This window comes from Poecilia reticulata, linkage group LG7 (assembly GCF_000633615.1).
Source record: "Poecilia reticulata strain Guanapo linkage group LG7, Guppy_female_1.0+MT, whole genome shotgun sequence".
Lineage (NCBI taxonomy): Eukaryota > Metazoa > Chordata > Actinopteri > Cyprinodontiformes > Poeciliidae > Poecilia > Poecilia reticulata.
The window spans coordinates 16,287,795-16,307,689 of record NC_024337.1 but is presented as its reverse complement, the minus strand read 5'-3'; the positions used below and the strand labels follow the sequence as shown (position 1 = coordinate 16,307,689).

The 19,895-nt window shown below is 38.3% G+C and overlaps 1 protein-coding gene across 1 annotated transcript; it reads left to right on the top strand.

Moving 5' to 3' along the window:
• Positions 1-13,314, top strand: csrnp2 (cysteine-serine-rich nuclear protein 2). The gene is made up of 5 exons (XM_008414472.2): positions 1-749; positions 3,366-3,538; positions 4,207-4,469; positions 6,250-6,546; positions 7,376-13,314. Exons 2-5 carry the CDS (start codon positions 3,379-3,381, stop codon positions 8,300-8,302), a joined length of 1,647 nt encoding a protein of 548 aa, XP_008412694.1. The 5' UTR covers positions 1-749; positions 3,366-3,378; the 3' UTR covers positions 8,303-13,314.
• The last annotated feature ends 6,581 nt before the right edge of the window (positions 13,315-19,895 follow it).

The following is a 19,895-nucleotide window of genomic DNA, read 5'->3' as shown; positions in this document are numbered from 1 at the left end:
CTCCATTGTTACATTGTAACAAGCGGGGCCGGGGCGAACCGGGGTGGAGAGGGAAAAAGCGTCTTCTCGTTAGAAAACCTCCAACAATCTGACACCAAACGAAACAAACCAATCCGCGTCTTTTTTTTCCTCCTGTCTTGTTTTATTTAAAAAGCGAGAAGACAGCGAAGTGAGCCCAGCCGACCGAACCCGGTCCCGGTGAGGAAACAGAAAGGGGGGTAAAAAAAAAAAAAGAAAAGGAAAAGAGAAAAGAAAGAAAAAAGCGATAAACGAGCACAAATGTCATGTCAGCGGATTTCTCCATTGTAATAATTTTCAGCCTCATATTAGGAAGATAGCACATCCGGCTGTGTGGGTTGTTCATGCTGCACCGAAAAATGTTGGGAAATAACCCAATGACGCCCCTCTTTCTTCCTTTTTTCCTCTCGGCTGTCCTTTAAACACAGAGGTATGCCACATTTAAATAAAAGCAGTCGCTCCTGTCAGGCAACTGTAATCTTTCGGCGTGCAGAACAATGAGCTTGCAGCCCATGTAACCTCATACAGCTAGCAAGAGACAGAGAAGTATTGCAAATTGACAATCAGCCAGATCACTTTGTTGCAGGGATATCGGTTGTTTTTTTGGGGGGTGGGGGGGTTTGCACATAAAAAGCGTCTCACTGCGCGATAAAAGATTGATGTGCAGCTCGGATTGGGAAGAAAGACGACCTCCGAGGCGGTTGGATTAAGGATCCCTCTTTCTGCCCCAGGTAAGGAGGTCCAGTGTCTCTTAAATGTGGGCTTTGTGTGTGTGTGTGTGTGTGTGTGAAAGGGAGAGGGAGTGGAAAAAAAAAAAAARGGGGGGGGGGGGGGGGRGATGGTTAAATGGTGATAGGGAGGACCGAGCATTTGCCTGTTTTAGGCTGATAGTGTTCAGGATTTTACAATGCATTTCAATCATGTCCACTCTGCAAGTCATGGTTAGGCTGAAACACGCAGCAGCTGCAGCAGCTCCGGTGAAAGAAACTCCACGTCTGATTTTAATAAAATTCACCTCTTATCGTTTTGCATGAGTGTGATCTACTTTTTGTGCTCAAGTAGGTAACAGAGTTGCTCAATTTATTGGCTTTCTGTGCAATAATGCAAAAAAGAAAGGATGTAAAACCATTTAAACTGCTTGGCTGTATCATATTTGGTCACCTTGATGGACTGTTACTGTCCTTGATGCACCTGATCTCAGAGATTTAGACGTTAAAGCTCATAAGGAGAGAGGTGGAGTCATTCTAGTCATTGCAACATTTGAGGTGCATTAATATTTATTAATATTGTGCAGCCAGAACAGACCACGAACTGTGTTTTAAAGAATAGGACTGTCACGATAGGCGATAAATTGCCCTAGACGTTAATGCGATAAATAATAATATCGTTGTTTTGAGACTATTTTCAAGTAATAAAATGGTAATGATGGCAAAATAATGCAAGAACACATTTTCAAAGATAATAAATTCTATTCTAACACTTGAGAGGGAAGACATTTTAAATATCTGAAGTAAATAAAACACTATTATGAAGTATCTGTAAACTAAAGGGCGAGTTGTGACCAAAGCACCAGACTGAAGACTTTATCCATCCAGTTTTTAGTAGGAGGAGATAAAAATGCAAATTATTGAGTTCATTTGTATCAGACTAACACGCACCAGAAGTTGTAGATTTACATCTATTCAGTTACGCTAACATCCCACCAAAGCACAGTTTTAACATTTCTTGTGAATATTCTTTTATGCACATGTGCAGTCACATTTTTTAAAATTATTACACATTTTTTTAATATAGGGATGCTATTTTTTTACAAGTGCGTTGTGTTTATTATGYTATAAATTTGCCCTGCATGTCTAGTCTCTTATTTTTACTGCCTATTTTAATATTTTCATCTTCATGTGAATCTAAACACTTACTTTGCTGCTGAGGCACCAGAGGGGCAATAAATGTTATTCTATTCTTTTCTATTCAATTATAAAAAATTTGCTAGACAAAAACTAGAAAATTTTGCAATTAATTTAAGAAATTTTCTAGAAAAAAATGTGGACATTTCTGAGTTTGAAAAGTCAGAAATTTGCTACAAAAAAAATCTGAAATTTTGAGATTAATCAGAGAAAATTTTCTAGAAAAAATGTGGAAACTTCTGAGTTTGGAAAAGTGAAAATTTGCTGGACAAAAACTAAGAAATGTTGAGATTAATGTAAGACATATTTTCACCTTAAATGAGGAAATTTCTGAGTTTCAAAAGTAAAAAATGTTCAACTTTTGGACATTTCCTGAGTATCAAAAGTCGTGACAATCAAAATTCTTATCATAAAAAATGTTTATGTTTATTGTTTGCCAACAATAAACATAAGAAATTGATGTTCTCATGTTTATTGTTCAGGGATGTAAAAATGCTTACACCACTATCTGTACGCATTTTTAAAGGGGTCTCAAGCTAAATTGCCCCCTTTCCTGTCTGCACTGTAAAAATCAATAAATTTTTTTGTATAGCACATTTCAGCAAAAAGCCAATGTTGCATAATAAAAAATTCAAAGTCACAGAAAACGCCACACAGCCAACAGTTAAAACATAACATTTTGCCAAGAGCCATAAAATCTATGTATCGTTGCACAATGAGAGAGTTTAATGCTAAAGTTGATTTCTGAGTCACAGCTTCTGATTCCGGCAGTAATTCGAGGAAATACTTCACTTTCATCGCTTGATGAAAATCTAAAATGCTTCATCAGTCGGTCAGTCTATTCATCCATCTGTCCTTCATCTAACCACTGAATCTGTTAATTCATCTGAGTTTCTGCCTGTCCAGCCGTCCCATCGGTGTGTGTGTGTGTGTGTGTGCACACACGCACAGCTTTGGCTGGAACATCACTTAATGCAGCAACTGGGATTAAGTTTGTGGTTCTGTCTGCAGACAAAGCATCGTGTTTTCATTCGGATCTGTGCCGCAGCTTGAGGTTCACTTTGATTAAAGCCGCAGATGTGATAAATTTCACCTTGTGGCTGCCTGAGACGGAATCAGGTGGGTTAACGCCACAGAGACCGCTCGCTTCAAGGCTCTTCGCGTGAACTACGCTTGCCCAGTTGCCATGGTTACAGCTCTACACTTGATCATTTCAGAATGGGATTTAATGTGCGATGTTCAGGATGGAGCGGCGGCGGCAGGCAGATGAAAATGATGGAGGTGGAGTACAGATGAAAGGAGGCAGATGTGCTGTTTGTTTCCACATCGTCAGAGCAGAAACGGAAACATTTAGTCCTAAAACACGCAGAGAAAGTTTCCTTATTACCGGTTTTAACATGCATTTAAACATAGTGGCTTTTGTTGCCCCGTCTGTGCCCTCAGATAGCAGGTTTCCATGGAGGCAGGTCCGTCCCTAAGCCTCAAACGAAGATATGAAGAGGTGGACAGCGGCTCTCTGTTCTCTACACCTAAGGACTCGGACGATGACATCTCCAGCAGCGACAGCGCAGACAGCTGCGACAGCCTCAACCCGCCTTCCAGCACCCCGTTCACTCGTAAGCAGCAGCAGACGTGGAAAAAAAAGAAAAAGAAACACCATGCAGCACACCTGGGACATTGTTTATGTTCAGAAAAATAAAAAAATATTGACACAACTCATCTAATTTGGGCCTTTGAGTTTTAAATAAAGTACAATGTTTTCAAAAAATGCTTTCGTTGGAAAAAGAAAAAGAAAAATTTGGGTCTCAACTGCTTCTAAAACCAGCCCAAGAAATAAATATCTATATTTTTTGTCAATAAGTTTATCTTTTTTGGTTTCTGTAAAATGATCAAATCTGTTGAGTTACTTTTGATAGGCACTGCGCCGTTACCTAGCAACGACAGCCAAGCCCAGCCCTGTTACCTAGCAACCCAGGCAGAGTTCCAGCACATTTGGTCTTCCATAGACCATACTCTGCTTTTCAAATGCCTTTCAGACATGTACAGTTGTATGTTTGCAGACAATTTTATGTGTGACTGTAAACGTTGAGTTGGGGTGCGTGGCCAGCAGCAGCTAATTTGGATTTAAAGTGACAGTAGCCCTGAAACAGCTCAAAATATTCAGAACTGACCAGACTAAAAACTCTTATTTGAGAATAATTTTGAGCAAAAAAAAATGTAATAATCACGTTGTGTATAACCTGCTCCAACACTCAGCTCCAACTCTTTGTTCCTCCGTCATCAGCCACCTCCATCCTCAGACAGCACAAGCCGTCGCCGGGGGGGAAGCGGGTTCGCTTCGATGTGGTGACGGTGTACTACTTCCCCCGGCGGCAGGGCTTCACCAGCGTGCCCAGCCAGGGGGGCAGCTCCCTGGGCATGGCGCGGCACCACTCCTCCATCAGACACTACACGCTGGGCGAGTTCGCACGCGAGCAGGAGAGCAGCCACAGACACACGCTGCGCCAGCACCTGCGTCAGGAGAAGCTCAACGCTCGCAAGATGAAGGTACGTCCACGGAGAGACTGCGGCGCATGTTCTCTGCACTCATTAAAAACATTTATGGTAAGATTATTAACCAACATGCACCAATCAGGCAGAACATCATGACCACTGACAGGCAAACTGATTCTAACACTGTAAAAAAGTAATCGCCCCTTAAAGATGTAATTTTATTCCTTTTTTCCGCATTTCAATGTTTTTTCATCATGCAAATTTAAATGCATAGAAAATCTGAATAAAAATCATCAGAATTAAATAAAAATTTAGAAATATCTGTGAAATAAAAAAAAAAATCCATTATTATTTAACTATTTCCATAATTTATGAAATACCTAGCTAAAAAAATAAATGTGAAAATGATTATATTTACAAGCTTTTATATCAATTTCCTTATTTAGTTCAATGGTTTAAATAAGGAAAATATGAATAATAAGAAATTATTTAAAAAATACTGAAATGTGTGTTTCAGTACATTTATTGAACTCAAGTTTAAATTAATAATTTTACAACTTACTATTTTTTAATGTATTAAAACACATAAATTATACATTTAAAAATATTTAGAAGTATTTAACACTTGTGTGACATTTTCATTTATGTTTCTCACATAAAAAAATATCTTCAAGAATTTAAAAGTTTTTATTGATTTATTTACTTTTTATTTAAACAAAAAACTGGAATCTTGATTTATGCTTCTTTTTATGTTGAAAATATTTAATCTTCTCAGTTTGCCTCTGAATAGTTTAATATGTTCTTATATTTGTGGAGAAACACTGATTTCATGTCCAGAACTAATATTTATTTGCAGAATATTGCAACAACTTTAATAATGCAGCGTCTGTCTTTGGATATCCTCCAGATTATTTTCAGACTTTTTTGGTTTTTGCATTATTTAAAGAGTTTTCTGCTCCTATTTTTCTCTACCTGTTTAAAATTCAGCTGCATAACCACAGGAGTGCAGAAACTTCTCACCTGCGTTACTCACTAAGGTTGCATGTGATGTCATCAGCTCGGCTGCTGGAGGCTGAACCGCAACACAAGCTCTCAAGAGGGCGGCTGGCCTCTGGGGATTTCAGAAACTCTTTCAACTTTATTTAAGTGTATTTTGCATTTTCATAACTCAGAAAAATATTAAGCAATTCAATTCACACATCTGAAATAGCAGCATAAATGTTTTAGCTTAGTTCTAACCCTAAATCAATTGATTTTTTATAGTAGTTGTGGATTAGAAGTGTAGAAATTTGTGTATATTGAGTTGGCAAAATGCAAATGTGTTCATATTATAACGTGTTATAAAAAGAGAAGAAATTAAAAGCAGTAAATATTTGATTTTTTTCTTTCTGTCCTTTAAATGCATCATAAATAAGAAGTCCCGTTTATTTTTAATCTTTAAATCTGTCAACTAACTGAATTCAATTAGATGCACATTTCTGATAGAAATAAGAGAAATGCATATTCTTTGATCCGTAAAAATAAATATTATTTCATGTCCTTCATTTTTTTATTGAAGGAAATGAGAAACAAGAGAGCGTTTCATAAAAACATTTCTGTTTTTGTCTTAAAAGAAATTTGAATTGTCCCAAAGGAATAAAGGTTTCTATCTGCTGATGAAAAGACCTAAAAGAAAACGGAGGTTYTTTAGCCTGGTCTCCAAATAAAAGTAACCTTGTAAAGTTTGTCACTTTTAAAGATATTCTTTTACGACGCCGTTGGGATTTTCCTTCTAGTGGAAATCAGTTGCGACTGAAGCTGCGGCCTCTTCACGGCTCTACTTTCCCTCCCACAGCTGACGAGGAACGGCACGGTGGAGTGCGCTCAGGCGGACCTGCTGACTCTGGAGGACGTCTCCGACGAGGACCTCGACGTGGACGCCGTGGAGGTGGACGACTGTTTCTTCCTCCAGCCTCTGCCGACGAAGCGCCGCCGCGCCCTGCTGCGAGCCTCCGGCATCGCGCGCATCGACGCGCGGGAGAAAACCGAACTGAGAGCCATCCGCCTCTCCAGGGAGGAATGTGGCTGTGACTGCCGCCTGTTCTGCGACCCTCGCCACTGTGGCTGCAGCCAGGCCGGCATTAAGTGCCAGGTAAGGCCTGGAAGACTTGCTGAAAGAAAGGAAAATCCAATGCAAAGTTCACATTTTGCACGTTTTTATACATTTATTTGGGTCTCTACTGCTTCTAAAAACAGCCCGGGTGCTTAAAAATGAAATGCGCCCAGCCGTTTTTGGCAACAAGTTAGAGTTTTTTGGTGTCTGGAAAATGAACCGTTACAAAAACAACTACCCCAGCCAAGCATCATTACCTAGCAGATCTCCAGCTGGTGTTACTGCTGTATGCACTGTACAATGGCTGCTGGAAAAGACAAATGTGTTGTTGGTGACTTACCATCCAGAAACCATTTGCTGCATTCCAGTTGGTTGTGCGGGAGGTTCTATTAATGCTTTTCAAAGATGTACAGTTGTTTGTAGGCCTTTCCAGCAAGAGAATATATATCAAGCAACTTTCAATCGAGTTTATTTGAAATCATAAACGTCATAAAAACATCGTATAGTCAACAGTTTTGAAAACAATTAACAGACATTGTATTTTGAGAAATGTTATTGTTGAAATCAGAAAAAAAACATCAAATACGTTGGTCAGTGTTTCATTTCTTATGGTTCAAAAGCAACTCTAAACAGGTGGGTTTTTTGATTTAAAGGAACTCAGCAGTTTTACAGTGTAAATTTTGAGATTAGGGGCGTTGCCAGCAGCAGCTTATTTGGATTTAAAGAGATAAAATAGGCAGAACTGAGCAAACTAAAATCTAATTTTGTGCAAAAAAATTTAATGAGCATGTTTTCTGTGGATAGACCAATCCTAACATGTTCAAGTTTCTGGAGTGAAGCGTTGAGACGGGTGTGTTTTGTTTTTCAGGTGGATCGCATGTCTTTTCCATGCGGCTGCTCCAGGGACGGCTGCGGCAACGCTGCGGGTCGCATCGAGTTCAACCCCCTGCGTGTCCGAACACACTACCTGCACACCATCATGAAGCTGGACGTGGAGAAGAGGCGGATGCCGATCGCGGGACCCGGGGAGCCGTACACTGAGTCCGACCCCTTGTCTTCGCCCTCCTCCACTTGCCCCACGTCCCCGACCTTGTCCTCCGGCATCGGCCTGGACTCGGAGCTGGAGGAGAGCGAGGTGCAGTCGGTGGAAGAGGTCCACGATCTCCTGGTGGAGCAGAATATCCTGGAGCGGGAAAACGAGACGGCCGTGCTGCACCTGCAGAGCGCCGAGGAGCAGGAGAGGCGGGAGAGGGAGGAGGCGGTGCGGCAGGAGCTGAGCTCTGCTGGGGTGGCGGGGTCACACCCTCTCTGCCTCCTGCCTGAGCAAGAAGGAGAAGAAGAAGCAGCAGCTCCGGGTGTTGATCAGATCCTCCTGCAGGGACCTTTTCCGACAGGCGCTACCGTCTTGTGCATCTCTGACTCCCAGGAGGAGAGTCCGTCGGAGCTCCTCAAAGACTCTCTGCTCTACTATCAGCTCAGCACCATCGAGCCCGGCGCCTTCGAGACGCTGCCCGCGGCTGAGGAAGAGGATGGGCCTTCGCAGAGCGCAGGTGGAACTGAGCTCACAGAGAAGAAGCAGGAAGCAGTTGGAGATTTCCAAGGGGACGCGCGTCACGTCAACGCCAGCAGACAGATTGTGGGCAACAGTTTGACCAACATGAACTTGTGCACAGATGTGGAGGAGGAGGAGGCGGAGAAGAGTCCCTCAAGTCCGGATAACAACGTCCCGAAAGAGCAGAACCAGGAGGAATCCGGCTCGGAGAAAGAAGCAGATCCACTGCCTCCTGAAGTTTAGCATTAGCGTCTTTGCAGATATTTTGCACAATAGCTTCATCTAAGATGAGTAAATACTACATATTCCACATTTATCACTGCTATCCGCAACATCTACAGGTGTCTTAGGCTACGTTCACACTGCAGCCCCAAGCAGAGGCGCAGAAAAAAACGATTCTATCCAGAATCGCGATTCACAGCTTTGGAAATCGATTTTGAGTTGCATCGCATTACGTGTCCTCTCAGCCACCTAATGTGTTTTTAATAATCCTCTGATATTTTTCTTATTTAAAAAAAGCCAGGCAGCTAAGCTAACCTAATACTGGTAATTTAAGTTACATAATTTTATGCACAGACTTATTTTTATTTAAATATAAACTGATGAAACTTGATAGAGTATGGGATTGTTGAAAATGAATGTTTTACTTGTTTACACGCTTTTCTTCTCATCAGTCACGTAATTTAAGCAGGATCTCTAGAATATTTAAACAGGAAAAATTAGTTTCTGAATCAAAAATCGAATTGGAATTGAATTGAGACCTTGAAAGATTTACATCTCTAGCTTGAAGTTTCTCAAATCTGATTTTTTTGCCCTTCTGATCGATCCAATTTTTACACTTGGATATGTCTTCCTAAATCTGGTACATATCTAATCTTTTCAAATGTGACCTGCGTATAATTGATACTCAATTGATATTTCGAAGCAGGAAGAAAAACAACAGCATGGCGAAAGATAAAGCAGAGAGTAATCCATAAAGAGAAAGTTAGAAAGCTGGACAATTTCACCATTCATGTTGACTTTTGCAAACATTATCTGCACTTTCATTACAAATGTGCGTAAAACTTTGTTGATGTTTCGCTAAACAACACAATTTCACAATTGTTTCATTGTGTTTTCATTAAATAAGAAATACAGTTAAAATCACTCAATAAGTCGTTAAAAAACATAATCCTCGTTCCACTTCCTGTTGTCTTCTTTGTCGTTTCTGCCAGTAGTAAAACATGTTTCCTTTGCAATTTTGCGAAATACTCCAACTTTGATGTGGCTGAAAATCCACCTCATCCAAGAACAAAAACTACTTTATCAAAAAATGTGAGTTTTTTTCTAAATTGGCGTGTTTATACTTGGCAAATTTACTTTCATAATTCCAGTTTAAGCAGTTTTCAGATAAATGGCAATGGCTCGCTGCTGCGCAGTATTACCATCGCATCCGGATTCAGTTACAACTCGTAACTGAATTTACATACACTAATTTTGATGCAGCCAAAAAAACTACTTCATCTTAGCACAAAAAGTTTTTCTTTTTGAGTTGTTTACTAAATTATTAATTTTAGGTAAACATAAATGCAACTAGTGAGCGCGCTCACTGCTTCATTACTGCGTCCTCTACTGCGCACGCCGCACACTGGTCGTTTTTAGTTCGCGCAGGAAATCGCATACAAGTTGCATGTACTTGGAAATGTGAACAACCACAACAGCAACAAAATGTCATTAAAAAACCTGATTTGAGCATTAAGGCCTGCAGTGTGAACGTAGCTTCCTAGTGAGTAACATTAAGTTTTTAAGAGCATCAGAAAACAGGAGCAGAGATGCTGGAAGCACATTAAGATCACTCCCAGGGCGTAGCGCGAGAATGCAGAAGTCAACCTTCGAGGGGATTCTGCTGGGGGTGATGAATGCGGCCTTATTTGGAAACCATTAACTCGGCTCCAGAAACACAGAGTGCAAACGCTGACTGAAGCCTTTTTGTTCGCTTGATGTATGAAGCTATCAACGCTGAACACAAACTGCTAATCGTGTGCAAGATGCCGGCGTACCTGCCGGCTCTTTTTCCGCCACCGCAAACCTGATGCTGTAGTCGAGCCAAATGAAGGCGTCCGATCGCTCCCTCTGCTAACTACACCGAATGATCCTGGAAATACTTGTTTTCTCTTTTGCGTGCTGTACACGCAGCATTCGCGACATGCTGGAGAGCTGCTGTTTTCTTTGGTCTGTGTGCACATTGTGAAGTGAAAGCAGCACCAGCTCCGCCGCTCGGAGATATGAAGGAAGAACCAAGGCGGCAGCGGATCAGCACTGGCCTTAGTTGTTACTATCGCTTACTTTCGGACTGCCGGCACAATTGCAGTCAAAGGGACGAGAAGAAAAGGTCACTTATAGCTAATTTACTTCTTGAATTAATGTGTCTTTTGTGAATTAGATGCTGTTCAGTCCTTGCAGTCTGTTTGGGAATGAAAGGAAGCGGTTTTTCTTTCACAGTGCCACATTGTTACTCCATAATCAGTCATATGTTGTGATAAAATGCCAGAACAGAACTTCTTAGTCGATTCAATGCTTGTTTTTTGTGTAAAGAAGCGCTGATTATAAATCGAGCCAAATTAGAGTGCCTTGGAAACTAATTTGTTCCTCTGGAACCTTGAAAAAAAACAAACAAAAAAAAAACAATTCACGTTACAACCACAAATTTAAGCAAATTTTATTGGGGTTTTGTGTGATGGACTAACAGATATTAGCGCATATTTGCAAAATTKAAGAAAAAAAAAAGATGCGTAGGTTTTAGGATTATGTTTTACAGATATGAATCTGAAAAGTGTGGAGTGCTTTTGTATTTTCTGACTAAAATTAGAACAAGCTCAGATTGGATGGAGAACACTTGCCACAGATTTTCAGTAGGAATAAAGTCTGGACTTTGACTAGGTCATTCTAACACATCAATATGCTGTAAATGTAAGCATTCAACTGAATCACTGGTTGAATATTTAAGCCGCTGGAAAGTGAACCTCCATCTTAATCTCAATTATTTTGCATCTGGAGATGCAACATAATATGTTAGTCGAGCTGCAATTTATGATTATTTTAAGAATTGATTATTCTTGCAACTTCTGTGATGATTAGTCAATTAATCGCGTAAAGAAAATTGACACATTCTACAGATTTTTTATTTAAACACTTAAGTAGGGCTGTAACGGTTCGTCAAATGATTCGAGTACCGTGATTGTTAACATTTCTCAAGGCAAATTATCTGCCTCAAACTTCGTTAAAATATGTTCTAATATTTAGCACCATGATGATTAATTATGTTGTGCAATGCTCTGTTGTTGATCAATGCTAAGCGCTATTAGCATTAACAAAGGGTGATCTGCTGTTTTCTTATTTTTATTACTAAATTTAATATAATTTGTAATTTTTTTGTAATTTTTTGCCCCACTTAACTTAAAAAGTGAGCTATTATTGTTACAGCTCAACAAAAATAGCTCAGAAAATCTACAGGAAAGTAATTTAGAGATGCATGGATATGAAACGTTTGGCTAACATTGATGTCCGATATTAACGCCACTGTTATGGCAGTATTTACAAACATTTATTTTATTTGTTAACATTTTCTATATTTTAACACGATTACTAAAATTTACAACAGCCCTACACTTGATACCTTTTTATATACAATGTTAAATATGCAGCAAAGTATGAATATAAGGAAATCAATCCATATTTAAAATAAGAAAATAAACATTTTATTGCCTCTGAGGCAATAAAAGAGCATTCCTTTTGTGAATCTGAAACTTTGCCACTATGGCTAAAACATACTAGCATCTTAAGGCGTTCTTATCTTAATTGTAAATATTTTTCAGTGCTCTAAATAYGCAGTTTTTTCAGCAAACAGCCTTTTTTTGAGTCTATATACTCCAATTAACGATTAATCGATTACTAAATAAGTTGACGATAATTTAATTAATTGTTTCAGAAGTCATTAGTTGATTTCTGACGCCAGTTGGTTGCACTGGATTTTATTTAGGGGTATCAGTGTGAATTCAAAAGCATATAACATGGGAAAACATGAAAAAGTTCAAGGGGCATAAATACGTTTACAGGGCACTTCGAAAATAAAAAAACAAGCATTTGAGTTAATTGTCATCTGCAACATGTGCAGCTAAAAGTACTTACACCAATCAATGTGATGTTAATAATTTATGAATCAGACTTACAGCTTGATTTCGTGTGTGTGAAATGTGTTTGTGTATTAACCTACTTTACTGTCGTACGTCCATGTCGGTGAGAAAGTTGCGTTTAAATCTGTGTGCATGCATGCGTGGATGTTATCTAGACTGTATTAGACCTGGAACTTTAGTAAGAATGCGTATTTTAAACCTAAAAGGTGCTGATGTTATAGATTTACAACTTGTGAACCGGTAGGAGGAATGATTTCATGGAGATGTTTCTCGCTGATTGATCCTGAACTAAAAGTACTGGAAAGCCTCCTGTAGAAATGCAATAGCTCCCGTACTGCAAATTTTAAATGTGCTGACGGTAAGATGAGGCGTTTTTTTTTTTGTTGTCACCAAGTGTGTAAACGCAGTCGTGTAACTTTATTTTTATTTTTTATTTTTTGGGGGGGGGGTTCTTTTCTTTAAGCTCTGTCTGAAGAACACGGAGCTGCGGAAGTAAGCCGGCAGCTCTTACACAAAATCAGTCCTTTGTTCTGGTGCCTGAAATTCCCACAGTTGCTTTGGGCAACGGCTCGCCTAACACAGGATGTGCTGCTGTGTATAAGTTGTCTGATGTGTTTCTTTAGCCTTTTGTATTGTCTTTATATAATCCTGTACAAGAGCTGCAACAAGGCAGTGGTTTCAGACCTAATTAAACGATGCCGTCATCCATCAGTCTTTTAACAAAGCAATCTCTTGTAGTTGTTGTGAAGCTGCAGATTTATTGTGGCTCTTCTGTGCTCGCGCGACTTGCCTTGACATAATACCATGTTTGAAGTAATGATGATTGCAGGCTGAGTATTGTTGAGCTTTTGTCTTTGGCTTTCTGCTAATAGATTTAGGTTTGGGACCACTGTACCAAATTAACTCTAGCGCTCTCTGTGTTTGTGTGTTTTAACTGTATGAAAGGGGAGAGCGATTGTTGAGAAGACTGATGACTTCACCTAAAAGCTGTGAGAACGGGACTCTCATGCTACTTGTTGCCTAAAGTGGAAAGACAAAAGTTTTTATACAAAAATAAAAACAATAAAGTACTTCATTCAGGAATTGTGTTTTATTCTGTGCATGATTTCCTTACTTGATACAGATTACAAGGCTGAAATATTCTATAAGATTCTATAATCACTTGCAAAACAGTGTTAATCCACTTGAATTGGAGAAAGCCCAGACGGAACTGTGGCGTGAGATTATAATCGAGCAGAATTCAACCAAAAATACAACAAAAAAAGTCACATACATAAAAGTAAAAAATAAGCTATCAAGTGAAATATATGTCGTCCCCAGCAAACGTAGYTTAACGGATGATTGTTAGCGATCCGAGCATTTCAGCTCCAGAATCTTATTTAACAAATCTGTCACCAGGTCTTGACAGTGTTTGTTATGAGACAGATAATCTGTGAAAATATCGATCTCCTTGAAGTTCGCCACCAAAAACAACCAGAGTCATTAGGAGGGTCTTCGCTATCAATGCTGCTAATGGCTGAGGAATAATTTACCGTTACAGGGAAACGGTCATGCTAACTAGCATTAGCATTCAGAACATGCTACGCTAGCTGTAGCGTACCAGACAGCAATGGGGGAAGACGGAGGAGTTGGGTTTTTTCCTAGAATATTTATCTCATACCATGCTGTAGTTACGTGGTGACAGTTTCAACAAATATGTAAAATACGTTTTGTATATACAAGTTACATAACTACGACTTAAAGATGTTTCTTGTAGTTGATCTCCAGGTTTGCACACGGCTCACTCTGCATTACAAAAACTAAATCCTCCACGTTTCTTGGCTTCTGCTTGACAAGTCAAGGCTTCAAACCCCCTACCTATTATTTTTTAATTAAGATTGAGCGATCTCATATTCAGTCCAGTCTGAACTGGACTAAAGCAGCATTTTTCCTGTCACACTGATGAACTTCCTTCAACTGTCTGGCTTAGAGATGAAAGATCCTGTCCATTTCATGATGCACCATCCTGTTCATTAGCTTCTGGGTGCGCTGAAGTTCTTTCTCCAGAAAAACAACCTCAAAACATAAAGTCTCCACCTCAAAGCTTTAATATGGAAACTATATTCATTGGGTCATGGTCCAGTATTTCACTTTCTTGTTGTAGATTAACAAGAATTTCTTACAAACTTCTGCAGATCTTTCAGAGTTTTTTGTTCTAGGTTTTACATTTCAGTATTGTTTTTTTTGTACTCATAAATGACAGACTACTGATGAACCAATGCTGTGTTAAGAACATATTTCTAAAACTTTATCTCTTGGCATTCTGTCAAGGTTTTGGAGCTTAATAAACCCCACAGATATGAATTTCTATAAAAATGTATGTTCTGCCATGTAATTTTAGCATCTTTCATTCCTCATCATAAAACACAGTGTAACTAAAAACATTGTGTTCTAGCTGGGGAAAAGATTAGGCCAAGTCAGCATTTTAGCTTTTAGAAGACTTATCTCTATTGTGCATATTTTTATACTTAAGCATTTTTATTGCTTTCTATGTCTAATTTTTTACATTTCACCCTCATCAGCTTCATTTTGCACATGTTCATAACCTTCAACTAACCATATGTGTATATTAGAGTTATATACATTTACTTTGGTCACTTTTTAAATATATATATTTTTTATGTGCATTCATCTTGCAGCTGTTTGATAAATATATAAAAAAGCAGATACCCTTCATATTGGCTCTGCATAAGATATTGGTAGATCTGGGGCGAGTTTCTCTATCAAATTTTACTTTTGTGGTGTAGAAATAGTTTTATTTTCATTATATTTTCATTCTCTACTTTTATTACCTTTAAATGTATGGAAATAACTCAGACGGTAAGGTTTGACGAGATATGTAACCAACCAAACTTTTGGAAAGTGAGAACCATAAACACTTACCTGCAGCACAGTTTCCGGTCGCTAGATGGCAGTATAAATCCAGCTCTGTGTCACATGTTCTCCTTTCTGGGCCAACAGGACACGAGACAAAACAAATAAACAATCCCGCATGGTGGCGTTATTAATGATGGCAGAATCCTTGCAGAGTTTGTTGAAATGATGTGCATGAATTTTTACAATTTAAGTTAATATGCTTTTTTCTCATCACCAACTGACTTTTGTGGGAAATAATTAATTTGTGACAACAATCTTGTGACTTTGATGTTCTTATTACTAGAGCTAAAAATGCTATTTATCTTTCTGGTAACTTCTTTTTTCACCTTCAAAATTAATATAATTATAACTACACAAACTGCTGGGTCATTTATTTAAGCCTAAAGCTGGTTTTGTGGTGTTTGGACAGAATTTGGGTATTTCAAACTAGACAAACAAAATTGTGATGTAAGAGAAAGAGCCTTATTATTTTTTAACTATACAACAACATGATCACAGGGCCCATTTTAGACTTCAACACATTTTCAGACTAAAAATTAGTGGTTTTTCAATCAATTTTCAGGACTTTTTTTTTTTGTCTCCGAGCAAATTTATCGCACATTACCAATGCCTGAAATGCAGTCAGATGTTTATTTGTATCCTAAAAAATATATTAAGAGATAAATTATAGGTAATGACAAAGCTCTAAAATAAAATAGAACAGCACATTTTTGATCATTGTTCTGGAATGCTTGAGTTTCAGGTCTTAACCAGTTAAAACTGATTTATTTTGCAAAACATAACAAGTATAAGATTTATATGTTTGGCTCAGCAGTTCTGATCTACAACTATCTATACACATGGCAGTAATGTTTGTTTCTGATAAATAATACAGGCATATGTTGTACAAAAAAGTAAAAGTACCCTTTTGAACTTTTGTAATTTTTAAAAAATGACACTTTGAAACTATCTATAGCTTTTCAATATTAAGCAGAGTGTAGCTGGGATGTTTTAGCCTTTTACTTTCTGAGCGGTTGGTGCAAGCTAGCGCTAGCTACCCCCAAGTAAGCGAGCGCTAGCTAGCTAGCTAGCAAGTAAGCGAGCGCTACCTAGCCCCAAGTATAAGCCAGCGCTAGCTAGCAAGTAAGCGAGCGCTAGCTGGCAAGTAAGTAAGCGAGCGCTAGCTAGCAAGCATTAGCAATCAAGATTTACATGCTAACCAAAACAAATAGTTGATAAAGCCAATAAACAGAAAATATTTTATACTGCTCCATAATGGTATGGATTTTGTTTTGTAAAGTCAGCTTGAATAGGGTCTATTTTCTTTCTTTGCCATATCTGTTTTTATGTTTATACTTTCAATCCTCCATTGGTAATTATACATTAGTCATTTAAACTTGCTTTTAGGAGATTTGAAATTTAATTTAGTATCCCGGGTCCAACACATAATCCAACACACTAGAAGGGAACATACTTGGTTAACCGAATAACCCAAAATGGATTGCTTTCCACCCAATATTTTGTACTGCATATTTAGTATAATAAAAGTTACAAGTCGTTGGGGTAAAACAATAAAACCCAGGCACTTTTCCATGTGAAGCTTAGCACTTAAATAAACTTTATGTTTAAAAGACAAGAAGGATTTGACATAAAATCCTGCAAATTGGAAAGTTATATTTGAAATAGACTGTTGGTTTCTTTTGATTTAAAAAGCAGCTGACAAACCAAATAAAATGGAAAAGGAAGAAAGCCTCCAATGTTTCATTTAACAGTAGCATTTACTGTTTCTTGTGTTGGTTTGTTAAATTAAAGAAGCACTCAACTAATTTACTGCAGTTTCCCTTTAAGTGTTTCTTCCAAAACTCTTCAGCTATGCAGTATTTTCCTCTTATTTTCCATTTGTTCATTTGTTGTTGTTATTTGTACCAAGTATACAGCTTTAAAAGTAAAAAAAAAACTAATTAGCTGTTGAGCCTTTGGAACAATTGTGGCACAGTGCCAGCATTTTGTTTCTCATTACACTTTTTGGCCTTTCCTCTGTTTTAGCTCTTAAATGGCCGGAAGAGGCCAGTTCAGTCTGACAGCTGGTGATGGAGCAAATCCCAGGCTTATGGAAAGATTTTACATTAGAAGCCTACATTATTATCTGACATCTCCGTGCTGAAAGCTGTGCATAACAATCAGCTTAATGTTGGCTTTGATCTTTGCTGTTGTGACTGGGCAGAGCCATGAGGAGCAGTTGGGAGCTCGGAGTGACGTATTGTGAAATGGAAAGTTGCCTCACCGCTTCAGTCCATTGGCCCGGTCTGAAAGCGCTGCTCCAGCGCCAGGAAATAATGCTTTCTCTTATTCCTCTCTCTCTTTGTGACGCCGCCTCGGTGGCATCGTTAGACCTCCACCGAAACCAGTCGCTTTTAAATGGCGCTATTCATGAAAACCTGCCCGCGGTATTTTCACTGGTCTGCGCTGCCACTCGCACGCTGGCCGAACCACTGAGGGAAATCCAGATCTCTGGCGCAAGGTTTTCATTTTCTGGAGAGGAATACAAACGAGGTCCTAAAAGCTGGAGGCCAGTAAAGAACGAAAACAACTGCAACTTTTTTTCTTCCCATCCATAATGCAAACCTTTGATGGAGCATTTTTACACATGCAATGACCTATTTGTTCACCCGTCCCAGTCATTGAATTGACGTGTTGCTTTTACTTCAATGATACAATCTTTACCATGATACTCAGTTAAGGGTCAAGCAAAACAGATTTTAGGTAGAACAACATAAAAGCAAGATAGGAAAAGATGAGAGGATATCCTTCCCACTAAGAGCAACATCACCGGATGAAGAACAAACACTCCTCAGCCAAAATTGCACAATATACAAACTCATACCTGCAGTTAGAGGAAGATTTTTTGCTTAAACACAAGCTTTGTTATTCTAGAGCTTTTTTCTGTCTGCTGACACTGTTGGAGATAAAGAAGATACAGTATGTTGACAGTGGAAGAACTTTACCTTGTTCTAATAATCTGTAACGTATTGCAGTTTTACATTATTCACTGTAGTACATAATGCAAAATGTGTAGTAAATACTGTACAGTGTTAAGAAAATTGACTTGGAAAAGTGTTTCCTCTGCCTAGATTTGTTATTTTGCAATTATGCTATTTTAAAAATGTTTTAATTTGTTTTTAAAATGCCAAATTGTCTGCCTGATTGCATCATTCTTAAATATTAAATTAAATTATCTGATTGGTTGATTAGTATATTTCACAAATGCGCTTTTACTTTTTGGATGCTACAATTTTTGGGCACTCTAACCGTCTCTGTTTAAAACAAACCAAATCTTCTACTCTTCAAAATGCACCATTCACTTACTGTCCAAACATAAATGCATAACCAAGTGGCCTCCTGGGCCTAGTGGTGCAAAACAGTGAAAAGTATCCAATAATTAAAGGAGGAAATGGACAAGTTCTTGACCCAGAATCCAAGAAGTACAAATCAGGGTGTTGTTAAAACTCAGACTAAACATAAACTCATCAAGTACAGTCACAAAACCAGGACTTTGAGAACAGAATGATAGCTTGTTAGGATATTTGTGGAGGCCAGTCGAAATAGCGAGTCCAAACTGAAACCAATCACAGAGCAGTACTGGCAGTGCAGTTTGCTTCAGTAGTGTCCAAAGTTTTTGTACCGTGGGGCCAAAATCACCAAGTTGAAACCACTCAGGGGTCACAGTTGATCTATTTCAGTTAAAAAGGCAAAGTACCGTATTTTCTGCACTATAAGGCACACCGGATTATAATGCGCACCTTCAATGAATGGCCTATTTTAAAACTTTTTTTCATATATAAGGCGCACTGCATTATAAGGCGCACTGTCGGCTTTTGAGGAAATTGAAGGTTTTTAGGTGAGCCTTATAGTGCGGAAAATACGGTAAATGTATTTGTTTCTTTTTACCTCATCAGCAGCAAATTAATAAGTATTTAAATTAAAAAGGGCAGAAAAAAATTCAAAGTTTTACAGTTTCCTAACATGTTTCTCAATTTTTTTCATGATTTATTGCCTGGAACAAAATTCAGTGTATGTTTTTGAGTAAAAAGTCACAGGAGATTTGTGGCAAAGATACGAAAAACAAACAAACAAACAAACAAACAAACAAACAAACAAACAAACAAATAAATAAATAAATAAATAAATAAATAAATAAATAAATAAATAAATACAAACTTTGCGTGAATTATGGACGCGACTTCCGCCGCAAACCGGAACTGGGGATTTGTTTACATGCTAGCTACTCGCTAACCGGCTTCATAGCCGGTTTTAGGCTATAAAAATGCGGAAACACCAACTATCGCATTTCAAGCGTTGCGATATTGTTTTCCCGCTACCTACAGCTATTAAAGGGTGGGAGGATGATGTAAATTTATTTCCGTAATTTCAGTTTGAGCAGTTTTATGGATAATAGAAAAGCAGATTTTTWTTTTTTTTTTTAGGGATTATCCAACTGGTAGCTATGTTAACTTGCTATTAGTTTCTAATTTGCTAATACACACTCAGAAACCTCAGGGAGATTAACATTTCGGTGATGCTATTTTAAATAAGTTTGTTATGCTCAGCAAACAGTAGGTATGGTTTCTAGTCTATTCTGTTCAATTTCTGGAAAAAAAGCTGAAAACTGATTTTTTCCAAAACTACAAATTTAAACGGACTTTGCACAATAATGGCAAGTTGATATTTTTTATTATGTCATCGACTTCTAGGCTTGTAAGTTGTTACAG

Coding starts and splice junctions, on each gene's coding strand:
- csrnp2 (XM_008414472.2), top strand. CDS start 3,379: ATGGAGGCAGGTCCGTCCCTAAGCCTCAAACGAAGATATGAAGAGGTG. Junction 3,539..4,206: donor TTCCAGCACCCCGTTCACTC/GTAAGCAGCAGC, acceptor CTCCGTCATCAG/CCACCTCCATCCTCAGACAG. Junction 6,547..7,375: donor AGGCCGGCATTAAGTGCCAG/GTAAGGCCTGGA, acceptor TTTGTTTTTCAG/GTGGATCGCATGTCTTTTCC.